Source organism: Ailuropoda melanoleuca, chromosome 11 (genome assembly GCF_002007445.2).
Source record: "Ailuropoda melanoleuca isolate Jingjing chromosome 11, ASM200744v2, whole genome shotgun sequence".
In the NCBI taxonomy this organism is placed as follows: domain Eukaryota; kingdom Metazoa; phylum Chordata; class Mammalia; order Carnivora; family Ursidae; genus Ailuropoda; species Ailuropoda melanoleuca.
Genome location: NC_048228.1, coordinates 70,532,082 through 70,546,636, shown reverse-complemented (window position 1 = coordinate 70,546,636; position 14,555 = coordinate 70,532,082). Strand labels below are relative to the sequence as shown.

Sequence of the window (14,555 nt, the reverse complement as noted above, 5' to 3'; positions counted from 1 at the left end):
GCTAAGAACATAAGAATGGTTTTACATTTTTTAAATGACTGTCAAAAAAAAAATGTGATAAGAGACTGTATCTATTTTAGGGAAGCCTAAAACATTTGCTCTCCTGCTCTTTACAGAAAGAAGTTTGCCAACCGTGGTTCATTTCATTAAGAAGTTGGTTAAGGTTCTGTAAGCTTAACACCCATGCCTTTCATGCATAACTGAATTTCCTTGGTGCTTGCTACATAACAGGCACTTAATAAATATTTGTTGAATTCATATACGCCCAGAAACATGCCAGATACTTGATATGTATCTTTGTATAACATAGACACAGATTGATAATTTCATTTCTGGACCAGTAATATGACATTGTGGTGGGATCATAGCATTAACTGGCACTGTTTTGAAAAAGATTTATTTATCCAAGACAGAAAGAGCACAGGGAGGGAAGCAGACTCTGCCTAGCACAGATCCCTACACGGGGCTTGATCCGATGACCCTGGAATCATGATCCGAGCTGAAATCAAGAGTCTGGCACTTAACCAATTGAGTCACCCAGGCGCCGCTAACCAGCACTTAAGTGTTCATGTAACGACAGATGGTCTGTTTCCTAGAACCTCTGCCCTGTGCTGCCTCCTGCACTCAGGATTACCAGAACAATGATCAACTGTCTTGAAATTAGTGAATGTGCATAGTCGTAGGTGTATTTGTGTACTTTTCAAAATTGAGGTATGTATTTTCTCCCAGATTAAAATTAGTTTTGACCAACTGTGTTTAGTGATCAGAAGACCCATACAATGTTGAATTTTTGGTGGGTATTCTTTCTTCATTCCTTGCTTTGGATTTCCTTACTCCCCTTCCTCTGCCTATTAAATTCGCTGCATTTTTACATGCAGGAGGCATTCCACGTAGCTAAGATGGCATTCAGACATTTCAAGATCCGCGTGAGGAAATCGTTGACACCATCTCTCGCAGGGTCGAATAACTTTGAGGACGCCGTCTCGGATTATATCATTTGTCATCTCGATCTATATGATTCCCAAAGCAGTGTTAATGTAAGTGTTGGGTCTCTTAGTGGGAATGGTGTTTTGCTCCTGCTCTTTACATGGAATTCTAATAACTCAGAAATCCACCCGGTGCTCAGGATTGCTTTTATGTAATGGGATAGCAGAAATGAGCAGCATCCAATTGACTGTGTAGAACCAGTCATTATTGGCTGTTTCTTAGACATTTTATGGGGAAAAAGTAGTCTGACCTTAATAGTTCTAGTCTTTCGATGGGTTCTTACGCATTGAGATAAGAATACCGTAGTGCTTAAGAGCAACGGCTTTGGGGAAGGTAGATGTAGATTTGCATCCTGGCTGTGCCACTTACCAGCTGTCTGACCTTGCACATTTCCTTCACCTGTGTGTGCTTTAGTTTGCCAGCCTTTAAATGGGAGCAACAATGGTCATGACCCCATAGAGTTCTTGAGAAGATTAAGTGAAAAACAAGCAAGTAATTTGCTTCGCACAAGGCTTGGCACGTAGCAAACATGCAATAAGGGCAAGCTGTTACAATTGCTGTTGGCACTTCCTATACTTGCCCGGAATAGGAAATTGAGGAAATAATAAATAAAAGCCACTAAAGGGGTTGGCTTTAGTTTTTTGGGGGGAGACTTGGCCTCTGGTATGCCATTTGTCCTCTGCATCATCTTTCCTCTTTCCCCATGAGTGAGTCTTTCTCCTCCAGCCCATGTGCAGCTTTCCTAGTTTACAATATCTTTACCCATGTGCTCTTTCCCTGTGCCCCTCCCCCCAACCCTGATGGATGGATGTCAGAGCTTCTCGTCCCAGGTTGGTAACAAGGTGATGCCATCTTTTTGTTTTTCAGGATGTGATCCGAGCCATGAATGTCAATCCGAAGATTTCATTTCCTCCTGAAGTTGACTTTTGCCTCCTCAGTGAATTCATCCAGGAGATATGTTGCATTGCCTTTGCCATGCAGGCTTTAGACCCACCCCTGGATATTGCATTTGGGGCAGATGGAGAAATTTTTAATGATTGCAAGTAAGAGACGTAAGAGCAGAAGCTAAGGGATTTTTTAAAAAAATAATAAATAACCTCTTCTCTATTTCCCGGTAACAGTTTAGGGAAAAGAACTCTGGGTGGGGAAATCAACAGACAGGACCTGACTTCCAGGCCCTGCCATATACTTCTCCGTGCCACAGGGCGGACCTCTCTCCTGGGGTCGTTTTCTTTGTCAGTCAAATGTGATTCAGAGGTTATGTTATCATTTCCATTGACTATAATGGTCTTGGGGAGAACTAATGAGTACCTGGAACCTGTCTGGAACACTAGCAAAGGTGTTACATACATAGAAATATATATTACTTTTTACTGGTTTCTACTGCAGTATTTAGACCAGGTTTCTCAAAGTATGGCATAGAGGTATATCACTTGTGTCAGAATTGCTCAAGTCTTGTTAAAAAGGAAGCTTCCTGGATCACACCGCATGATATTTTATGCAGGTTTGGAGTGGGGCTCAAGAATCTGCCATTTAACAAACACCTAGCTGTCCCTTGTGCACACTAGCATTTGAGATGCTCTAGGACCATTAGATTTCTATCAACCTTTACAGAGTAAGTGTTTCTTATATAAATTAGAAGAAATTAAATTAATTTAAAACATTTTACTGGAGATTATTGGGAGGAGGCCAAGCTAGTGGTTAAGAACACCCTGAGGCTTGACCCTCTGGCATCAAGCTGCTCCGGTTCAAATCCCAGCTGTACCACCAATTAGCTCTATAATCTGGGGCATGCTACTTAATTTTTCTATTCCTTAGTTCCCTGTCAGATGGGGGAAATAATAATACCTCTTTCCTTTGGGCTGGAGAAGGTTAGTTGAATTCATTTAGATAAACTATTCAGGATATTGCTTGACATGGGGGTGCCTGGGTGGCTCAGTTGGTTAAGCGGCTGCCTTTGGCTCAGGTCCCAATCTTGGGGTCCTGGGATCGGGCCCCACTTCAGGCTCCCTTCTCATCGGGGAATCTGCTTCTCCCTCTCTCTCTACTCCTCCTTTTTCTTTCTCTCTCAAATAATCCAGTCATCTGTTGAAGGGCATCTCTGCTCCTTCCACGATTTAGCTATTGTGGACGATACTGCTATAAACATTGGGGTGCATATGGCCCTTCTCTTCACTACGTCTGTATCTTTGGGGTAAATACCCAGTAGTGCAATTGCTGGATCATAGGGTAGCTCAATTTTTAACTTTTTAAGGGACCTCCACACTGTTTTCCAGAGTGGCTGTACCAACTTGCATTCCCATCAACAATGTAGGAGGGATCCCCTTTCTCCACATCCTCTCCAACAATTGTTGTTTCTTGCCTTGTCTATTTTTGCCATCCTAACTGGCGTAAGGTGGTATCTCAGTGTGGTTTTGATTTGAATTTCCCTGATGGCTAATGATTTTGAACATTTTTTTCATGTGTCTGTTAGACATTTGTATGTCTTCATTGGAAAGTGTCTATTCATATCCTCTGCCCATTTTATGATTTGTTTATTTGTTTCTCATGTATTGAGTTTGAGAAGTTCTTTGTAGATCTTGGATACCAGTCTTTTATCTGTAGCATCATTTGCAAATATCTTCTCCCATTCCTTGGGCTGCCTCTTAGGTTTTTTTGGCTGTTTCCTTGGCTGTGCAGAAACTTTTTATCTTTGATGAAGTCCCACAAGTTCATTTTATCTTTTGTTTCTCTTGCCTTTGGAGATGTGTCATGAAAAAGGTTGCTGTGGTCGATGTTGTAGAGGTTGCTGCCTATGTTCTCCTCTAGGATGTTGATGGATTCCTGTCTCACATCGAGGTCTCTCATCCATTTGGAGTTTATCTTTGTGTATGGTCTCTCAAATAAATAAATACAATCTTTTTTTTTTTTTTGTAAGGACACTGCTTGGCATGTAGTGAGCACTCAGGAAATGCTAGCTCTTGGTCTTAGTTTGGTCTGTAGAGTTATGGGGTGATGGTGGCGCAATATCCCTATAAGCTATGGATGATAGAGACTACATACCTTTCTTTTGCTTATCCAAATCACAATGATGGTGTTCCCAATTGCCTTCTAGCTTGCCATATTTTCCTGCCATTGCCCTGTTTCTAGTTTCTTTCAGATCATCTCTCTTAACACGTGTCCACTTATGGAAGAGCTGCTATTAGAACATTACACTGCAATCAAGCTTTTTGATTTCCTTACAGAACATATTCTCTTCATCCCTCTTCCTTTATTCCTTTCTCCTTGGGAGAATGCATAGAACCACTCAGAAATGTTCACCCACTTTAGTTTATGGAATCTGCATGTTTCACAGACCTCTGGGGACCTCCTGCTTCTATGCCTTTAATCAGACAGAAGGTGCTGCCTTTTGGGACACGCTGTAGCCTGCACCTCTGGAAGGCTGTAGAGCTGAAACTAGGGTTCCTAAGAATGACTATTTGGTTCTACTTTGAGGACTTCACAGAACAAGTTTAATCCTTAAAAAAACAAAACAAAACAAAACAAAACAAAAAACCACCTGGCAGCCTTTCACATATTTGAAGCAATTACTCAAATCTTCCTACTTCTGGCCTCATGGCTTTGGTTTTTTCCATATAAAGGGGATTTGAGACTTCCTTATAGATCAGTTTATCTAGCCTGTGCTCCTGCTCTTCTGAGCATTCCTTTTCCAGTGTCCACACTGAATGTAGTCCCCTGCTTTGAACGGAGCAGCTTAGAGGAACTAATATCCTTTCCATTCTTACTCTCTATTAATCCAGCTAATTTGTACTAGTGTTATATTTTCTGTTTTTTTCCAGTTATATAATACTGTTGTTGATCATTTTGAGTTAAACTGAAACCTGTTATTCTTACTTATACAGTATGATTCAGTCTTTTATCACCTTTATCTGTGCAATTATACACTTTATGGACTCAATTATGGAACCTCATATGTACCCATAGTACATATGTCTTATTAGTACATTGTGTCTTATTAGAGTCATCTTATTGTTCCTGTCTGTTGAGCTATTTTCTGATACTGTCATTTGCTCCTCTTTTCCTACCCATCCCTAGCGTTTGAGTGATTTATCTATAGTTCATGCAGGTCATTGATGAACATGTTACTTATCAAAGGACTGAGAGAGAGCCAAATTCAAGGTCTTATTGACTCATTAATTATTTTACTTTGGGTATAATCATTGAACCAGTTTCTAATCCACTTAAGTCAATCGTCCACCTATATTTCTCTTATTTTGCCCACAAAGATAGCATGAGAAATCTTTCAGGATGCCTACAGGATTTCAGATGGTCTCCAGCTCTAGTGTTTCTCTGAACTGTAGCTTATAATTCTGAGAAGGGAAGGAACGAGTTTAGTTCTTATTAGTCACTTATTTAGTCACTTATTCTATGTGAGTCCATGTTGGGTCCTTGTTATCACTGGTTCTTATTCTAAGAGCCCATAACCATCTCTTTAGTGAGAGAATCAGGATCCATATTCATCTAGACTGAGCATAATAAAAAATGAAAATTTACACTGATGTCCTCCAGTGACACTACCTCGTTGCTTAACTTCTCTTTTTTGTTCTTTTGTGTGTTTAAAATAGGTACCGTCGCAGCTATGACTCGGATTTCACTGCTCCCTTGGTCCTCTATCACGTGTGGCCTGCTCTCATGGAGAATGACTGTGTCATTATGAAGGGAGAAGCTGTCACCAAGAGAGGGGCTTTTGTACGGTGGCCTTGCATAGTGACAATTCATCCCAAGTGTTTGATTCACAAGTTCGAGAACATTTATAAACCCAGAGATTCTATAGAGGAAGTCTAAAGAGTTGCTTGATAAGGTTTCATACCAAGGAGAAGAAACAGACTGGCTGGGAAAGAAGAGATTCTTTTCTTTGATTTTTCCATGATTCCTCATAATTTCCTGGCAGTAACTTCTTTGTCCGTTGCTTTATTTATAAGATGTAACTAGTCATATTTGCTTCCTCCATCTCAGAAATATGCTAATATAAGGGCAAAGCTCTTTGAGCTCATTTTATTGGAGGCCCTCTATAATTCTAAGCATTGGGAAGTGTTCGGTTACCTTTCAGGAAGCAGTTGGCCAAATTTTTACTGACAATTATCCATGTTGGGAAACAATGAAGGTGCTGTTTTTCTCTCCTTGGTATGATGTATGGGGGGGGATGAAAAAAAGAAGGCAGAGGAGGTGGGGAGAGAGTAGCCCATCAGTTTTGGAGGGTTGCTTCCTATATGCATTGGTTGTAAAATGTTTTGAACATGGTAAATAATTGGGCAACATTTCAAATGGAGTTATCGATACGGAAGTGTATTAATGTGTGTTGTGGTGGGAGTTGGGTGGCCATGGGGGCTTGGATATTCTGTATAGTTGGCACGATGGAGTTTTTTTTTTTTTTAAAGATTTTATTTATTTATTTGAGAGAGAGAGAGACAGCCAGCGAGAGAGGGAACAAGCAGGGGGAGTGGGAGAGGAAGAAGCAGGCTCATAGCGGAGGAGCCTGATGTGGGGCTCGGTCCCATAACGCCGGGATCACGCCCTGAGCCGAAGGCAGACGCTTCACCGCTGTGCCACCCAGGCGCCCCGGCACGATGGAGTTTTTATCCTGCCTGTCCTAGAAAGAATTAAGTGAATTCTAAAGGGAAGCTCTTCAGTCCAGTGCAAAGCCACCATTTGGGTGGACTCAGCTCCCGTTCTCTTTGAACGAGAGACTAGGGAAGTGCTTCAATGGCAGTTTGCACAATATAAGGGAGAACAGGAGTAGAGTATTTTAAAAGAACCTAAGAGTTTTTGCAGCTTAAACGTTCCACTATAGTGAATAGTATCTCAATAAAATATTTTGTGCTATGAAAGTTGAATCTACAGAAATTGGGTTGGGTTGACCTGACAGCCACACATGGTCTATGGTGAATGAGCTCATAAAACACGCTTCCTGCTCCTGCAACTATCACTTTCTGTTAGGAAATTCTAATTGTAGACTCTGTGTAGTGCAGTTTGGAAGGGAGGGAGAGGAAATAGCCACTATTTGTATATTCAACATCAAATAGGCATTTAACTTTCTTCTTCCTCGCCTCAAACATCTCACCAACATTTACCCCAGCTGAAATTCCTAAAACAAAATGTGAAAATCCTAAAAGGAAGTACTTGGGATAAAGGAAAAAATTGAATGAAGGGAAATTTGTAGGAAGGATTTTGCTAGTAAAATCTCATTATAGTCAATATCGTTTTCTTATTCATTAACTTAGTTAGTAGATGGGCAGCAATGGTGATTCCCTCCCTCATTCATTAATTCATCTCATTCAACAATATTTATTTAATTCAATAGTTATTTATGACCTGAGCACTGTATTTAAGTGCTGGGGATTCAGCAATGAACAAAAGAGACAAATTCCTGCCCACACGTGGCTTACATTCTCTGACATTTGCCAGCTTGAATGTAATTTCTAACAATTTACTTATCAAAATAAGCACCAAACACCAAGACTTTGAATATTCCAAAGTTCACTGTAATGGGATTTTATCTGAGAAATACCCTAAAGTTATTGTCAAATATTGGGCAGAGATAAGATGTGAGGAGTGTGTCTCATGCTGATTGGTGCCCAGCAATGGGCAAGTGTAATCATATGAACAAAGTCTCTTGTTCTGTGGGATATGCATATTGTTTTAAGCCATGTGAGCTTTCACAAACTACTATTTCTTTCTCTTTTTTTAGTGGAATTCAGTGCGATCTGTAAGTCGATGTCGAAGCAGGAGTTTAAGTCCCATCTACCCCCGTAGCCGTATTGGTTTAAGCACGGTATATATCTAATAATTTTTACACGAACTATCTTACGGTCGACACTCTTATCTCCAATAATCACCTATGTAAGAGGTGACTGTAAGTCTATAGGTAGAAAGAGAACCTGTTGCAATAACCCCAAAGTGATTTTTATGCTCCCTTGGGCTGAAGAATTTATCATTCTAGAAGGAAGGACGTAGAGTTTGTGTTTTCCTTAATTACTTCAAAGAATAATAGACTTTACGTATTTTGTAGTTTTAGTTTTGTTTTGGAATGAAAAGGGGCAATAGATATAGTCTTCTGAACAGAGGATGGGAGTGACCTAAACACAGGTCCTTGGTTCCTCTTCAACTTGCTGCATGAGTTTGGAGAAATTGCTCAAATGGTCTGGATTTCAATACTGTATAAAGGGCATTGCAGGTATTAATTTTCCTCCGCACTTAAAAGTAGGAAGAAACACATTGGTCTCCTTGTGTATTAGTTCTTGGGAGGATTACTAATACCTCTGTCAAAAAAAAATTACAGCAAAAACATTTTTGAAAACCAAAAACATTATTATGATTCACCACTGTTGATCTATTCAACAAATAATATTTAGTCAATGCCTTTGGAATACAGGACTGGACCAAGACATCTGGACACCAGATAGGGTAACAATTTGCTGTTCCTTCAAATAAAAATTCTTTAAATATTTGTTCAATCTTGTTTAGGGAAAGGTGGAGGAGAACCACAGCTGGCAGGGCTCCACTTCTTTGAAATTATCTCTAGTAATGCAACTCTAGCTGTAAACTTCTAAAACTCCCTCTATAAAACCCAAACCAAAAACAACTGCCCCCCCCTTCTGTTAAGTTTAGGGGGCATCTATTACTCCAGCATGCTCTTTACCAAATGTTCCTTCCTTTTCTGATGGATGCTAGATTTGCAGGGGGGATACCAACATGATAAAAACATGGTCTCTTCCCTGAGTGGGTTTCAATACAGGAAGATGAATGTGATTTAAACAAAGTAACTGAGTGTGGTATATCCCACCGTCCATACAAGAGGCACGAAGGACTAGAGCCGTGAGAGGAGGTAGGGACTCTCTCTGGACTTGGTAGTGAGGAAGGGGCTCATGGGCGAGTTGGTACTCAATCTGGTTTTTTAGAATGGATGGAATTTCAATGAGCTAGGAAATTAAGGAGGAATATTCGAAAAAGGAAATAGCCTGCGAATGGAAAAGGCATGTATCTAACACAGATCTTTTGCTCTTGGAGATTTTTAATATAACTTACTTGTCTGTATCCATGAATAAGTATTTACAGTGGGTAAAAGCAAAAGGATGGTGCATTTAGTGGACTGAAAAATAAAAAAGAAATCTTGAGAATTTAATCCTGGAAGGATCACAATCTCCTTATTCTAAGAGGACATGGCTTATCAAAGAGCAGTATTAGACACCTACAGTGCTCATAATTATGGCAGATTTTTCCTCTGGACTCTCACTGGAAGGCTTATTGGTGGGCAATGTCCCTCTGATAAAGCCCATATGCGTGTTTCACACCCCTTGTTTCTCTTTCCTGCTTTGTCCCCAAGGAAGAGCCAAATAATTTAAACTTTAGATGATAATAAAATACATTCTTTTTTTTTTTTTTTTAAGTAGGCTCCACGCCCAATGTGGAGCTTGAACTCGTGAACCTGAGATCAAGGGTTGAATGCTCTACTGACTGAGCCAGCCAGGTGCCCCTAAAATATATTATTAATGGTGAAACCACTGCCCACTTTCTGTCCCTTTCCACCATCCTTTCCTTACAATGATTGGATACAACCTTCAAAATAAAATACAAATATTTTTAGTTAGTCTGGTTTTTGGCTTATTTGAGGTCTTGAGGCATCCAGAACAGCTTTCTTCTTTGTTAGTGTGTATTTATCTAAAGTTTTGGAAAGCTCAGAGCAAGAATGTTGCTTGTAGTCAGTTATTTCTGAACCACAACAGGTTTGTAAGTATAGGCAGTAAAAGCATTAGGTGAGATTTTTAAATAAGGTTAGTACTTGCTTAGTGAAAGCAAAGGTGAGATTTGGAAAATGATTCTTTTCTGGCTCCCCAGGGACCCTCCTTCATAGGACAGGGTTTTGGACACAATACATGATTGATATAAAAATCTGGTAGAGAGTATTTGATCATTTCAGCTCTAATTGGTTAATTGTACTACTATGAGTAATTATTTTCTGGAAAGCACTGAATTCAGTATGGCCACTGAGCATCCAGTCTCAAAGTCTTCAGCAACTATTAAAACAAACAAGCAAACAGACAAACTTAGGCCAATGAGCCTAGATTTTAATGAATGACATGATTTAAACCAAATTGAGTGCCCATTTATTTCAGGATGTATGAGAGGAATCTCAACCTCAGGGACGACATCATAGTTCGTGCCTCAGAACAACTATTCAGCTGGTTTTAGGAATAAAATGTCAAAGGGATTCATTCTTTGAGCTCCATCTACTGTCTCATTCACATGACTCTTTTCTATTTTCCAGATATCTCGAAGCCGGAGCCCTTCTCCAATAAGATGTGGATTGCCACCGAGTAAGTGGGATGGTTTAAACAGAACAAGTCTTCTGTTTTTTACTCTTTTTAGCACTCAGCCCCGTACAGCAAGACGCATGTTTCGCATCCCCGGGAACATCTCTGACCTCCACCTCACACCTTCATTTCTGGGCCCTCCCATGGATGGTGCTCAAGCAGGTGCCATGGGTGACACGGGAGGAGCCTCTGATTGAGAGGTTTTATCGATGTAAACCCAGACTGACCACCCCAGTTTCATTTAGGTTCTTCCAAAAAAAAGTCTAAGGAAGTGACCATAATCACGGACTGTTTGTTTTCCTCCCTAGGGTTTTAAAGCCGGCAGACATGTCCCTTTGCTACAGCACGTCTGCACCAGCCGACTTCCCCAGTGCCTGTCTCCCGTGCCTGCCTCAGCACTCACTTAAGATAATGTGAAAACGCAATTCTGTGTATCACTCCACACGGAGAGTTAAATGTCTTGGCTTAGCGTGTTTGTAACTTCAGATATATTGCATTTTATTTTATTTTCTAGATACAAATTCCATTACTTTGATAAAAACGATTGCATAGGTGTTTAGGATCATATTCATTTGAAGCAAAGTCCCTCAGGGTTTTCATCCTCAAATACTAGGCTCTTTTATGGCAACTCTAGAAACTAAAGTGGAAGATCTTTACCATGCGGGCTTCAAAAGACAGAGTCAGTTTAGTCTACAGATTGATTGGAAATATTGTAATTGCTGGTATTAGCTTAAAGCTTGAGAACAATATTGAGTGTTTTAATTTTCTTTCGTTTGAAGACAGCCCTAATCCCAGGCTGGGGGAACTTGTCCTAGTAGCTTGATTCAGGCTATATGTCGATGGCATTGATTTCGGAGAGAATGGAGTTCACTGGCTTGCTTCTCTTTTCCTGCTTTGAGAACGCCCTGTTTGGTTTAGTTGGGTACCAATGCCAAAGCTACTTACCTGAGAGAATGTTCTTGCTTCATAAATGCGGAGAAGTGATTTGGCTAGAAGCCAGCTTTGAGAGAAATGGTAATTCCCTTTTGTTTACCTCTTGGGAATGTTTCATACAGTTTCAATGTACATGTTACGTATAGAAGCGACCTGGACGTGTGCTTTATTTATTTCATCTAGTTGTTCACAAATTCAGACTTCCTAAGAACTGCATCTGACTAAAAATACCTAAACTTGGGGCTTAAAACTAGGGGTACCATGTATTGATTTTAAGTTAAGCCAATATACCTTGATTACCGTGACGGACTGTTGAGAAAGTTCAAGTTCAATGTAATAATGGAACGCAGCTTTCCCAAGATAAGTAACGTTTTGTCTGCTCCCTGCCTCCCCGCCCCACTTTAATGTGGTCTTAAACACAAGCCTCACAAATGACTGCTTTCTGTGTGCATTTTGGAGAGAAACTCTGAATTGGCCACAGCTCAGTCTGCATAAACTCAGTGCCCGAACTAGCACCTAATGATTTTTAGGTGAAAACAAAAACAAAAACAAAAACCCAAAGCAAAAACTTCTCTGAAGCATCTTGTCCCTTGTGCTGGTAGCTAGAGATGAGGAGAGACCCCCTCCATCCCTGTCCCTTGGGTCTAATGGTCACCAACTTCATTTTGAAGCATGAGGTTCATTTTCCCCCTCTGTGTATTTTTAGGCAGTCATCACGTTGAGGCAAGGCAGCCTGCTGGAAGGAGGGCTTGGTGTTCAGGTAGTTCTGGTTCTGACTTGGCCATCAGTTTGCTTTGTGGCCTTGAGCAAGGTACTCCACCTCTCTGAGTCTCAGTTTTATTCTAGAGTGCGCAGGTTGGATGAGATCAGTTGTTCTCTCAACGCTCCCAGATTCAGTGCCCCTTTATGACAAATATTCTGGTTATTCTGAAATAAAATTCAGTGTTAATATGATCCAAATGCATATATACTTTTAAACAGTGAGTATAGTATCCTAACTTATTACGAAGCAGAAAAAAGGAAAAGTAGTTTTTAATAAAACGTATTTCAGTAAGAAAGCTTCGGTATTGCCATCCTAGAAGATAAGATTAAGTCATCAGAGGCTTACACCTGTATGTGGTCATGAGCAGATCAATGTACATTGTATTGGCGATATCACAACAGCGTTGGATATGATATTCTGAAATGGTGGACAACTCCTGATAAAGTTTTGAACAAAATCTTAGTCATGCCTTGATTTACGTAGTAAGTGCATCTCTGGAAAAGTTGGTGTACATTGAAACCAGGCAGCTTTTACTGTGTGTCACATATTAAAAAACCTTTTCTAAAATCTCACGAAGCAATGAGAATTCATTTTTAGGAGTTGAATGGGGGAACACATGCCCTGATTTGGAAAATGTTCACATATAGCTCAGTTTATTTGCTCTGTATCCTGTCTGGCCACTTGTCATTTCTCAAGTCTCTGATTTGAACTGTAACCACACGGGGAATAATGGTAAAGAGTCTAAAATAATTTTTGGAAAGGATCCACAAAATCAAAGGAGGCTGACCTATACTCATCTCATCTGGGCATGCACCTTAACCTTAGTAACTTTGAAATATGCAAAGCTCTTACTTTGTCAACTGGTAAATGTCAATTTCTGTATTATTGGCTTAACATCTAATAATAAAATCAAGAAAAAGAGTGCTTCTGTGTCTGCAGGTTCTTTGCAATGAGATGCTTTCTTTCCACATCCCCAAGTTCAGCAATAGCCTTTGTCCATCTCCATTCTGTCAGGTCTGAACCAGGGCCACCAATTCATGCAGGAAATCTGGACCGCTTCCCTGCTCTGGGGTTGACCTTGTGATTGCTGCAATTTTATAATGTAGCTTAACTGCCAGCTTTAGTTAATTTTTTTCGCAACCCATTGTCATCATAGGCAAGAGACTGTCTCTGAATAGTGCTGTAGCATTTTTATGGAGCTTGCACTTAGATTATTTCAGTTCCTCCTACAGCGAATTCAGGCGTGTCTTCAACTTATAGGTAAGGAAGCTATTCCTCTAATACACCATGCAATCTTCCTCCGAGGCCTTTTCTTTCAGAGTCACATTCTATCCTGTCTTTTTTTTTTTTTTTCCTGTCATGGCCTATAGCATCAGTATTTTTGTTTACTGGTTCATTCCTTCATACACTCATGAATGTGTGCTAGATTCAGTACCTACTCCTAGGGATAGAGTGGTAGACAGGGTTCTGGCCCTCAGGGAGCTTAATGTCATGGCCAGTTGCATTCTTTGATGATTTTCTTGTCATAGGGAGCAGATAATGATGGAAGACAGAAAAGAAAATGGGATCAGTAGAGTGTATCAATTGCAGAATTTAAATACATTAATCGGGAGGGCAAATACCCATATAGAAGAAAGGGGTGCAGGGCAATAGAAGAAATGTGGTGAACTGCACAAGAGAGTGTAACTCAGTGTGACTCAGTTGCCGTTCACAGGTGAATTACTCAATCTTTTAAAAATATCTACTAAACCTATGATCCCAGGATCATTAATAATAAAATGAGTGTGGGGAGGAGGAACTCCTAAGACCGGTTCTAATGCATCCCATTACCACAGCTGTGGGCTCTACCTGCCGTGTTCCTAAGCTCCAGGGCGATTTGCAGAGCCTTCTGGTTCATTTCTAGGCACCCCACATCCTTCATGAGGTGGATTGCTGCCAACAGTGTTCTATAAAGTTTGGGTTGAGTGAGAGATTTCTTAGCAGTATGACTTTGGATAATATCACACCTATAATTAAGGGCAAAGTTGTTATGGAGCTTTTAAGAAACTAGTGTTGCAAACTGCATTAGGTCATTGAAATGTGAGCCCAGGAGCCATATGGGTAAGTGACATTCGGTGTATGCCATTTAAATACCAAAGCAGTGAAGTGTGTTGGCCTTAACACAGCGAGTGAACAGGGGCCTTGAAAATAAGGCAGGAACTAATTTTCTTATTTTAAAATGAAATGTAGTGGGACAATTTTATGCTTAAAAAATTGCCCACTGGGTGCCAGCATGAATATTATACTTTCCATGGGGTCACTGGCAATGAGTATATCAAAATTGGGCAGCTAACTTTATTTTCTATTGTATGAACAGCAAAAGAATATGACAAATGGGTGTGTTATAGCTTTATTTCAATAGAGTTTAAGCCATGATTTTAGTGATACAACCAAAATAATGTATTGAAATGAGATGCGAAATATATTTTAGAAAAGGTCTTTCGTAATCAGACAGTTGTCAGGAGATCTTGAGTACCATTTGA

General features: G+C 40.2%; 1 protein-coding gene across 3 annotated transcripts in view; it reads left to right on the top strand.

Moving 5' to 3' along the window:
* Positions 1–12,955, top strand: part of SPATA18 (spermatogenesis associated 18) — a 40,681-nt gene extending 27,726 nt beyond the window's left edge. For 2 of the 3 annotated variants that reach the window (XM_034671828.1, XM_002919408.4), the window contains 6 exons: positions 879–1,037; positions 1,855–2,030; positions 5,592–5,715; positions 7,715–7,798; positions 10,292–10,340; positions 10,646–12,955. In XM_034671828.1, coding sequence (XP_034527719.1) covers positions 879–1,037; positions 1,855–2,030; positions 5,592–5,715; positions 7,715–7,798; positions 10,292–10,340; positions 10,646–10,653 — 600 coding nt within the window. In that variant the 3' untranslated portion in view covers positions 10,654–12,955. Of the gene's footprint in view, positions 1–878; positions 1,038–1,854; positions 2,031–5,591; positions 5,721–7,714; positions 7,799–10,291; positions 10,341–10,645 lie in introns of all 3 variants that reach the window. The other variant, XR_004628871.1, reaches the window with a different exon arrangement.
* The last annotated feature ends 1,600 nt before the right edge of the window (positions 12,956–14,555 follow it).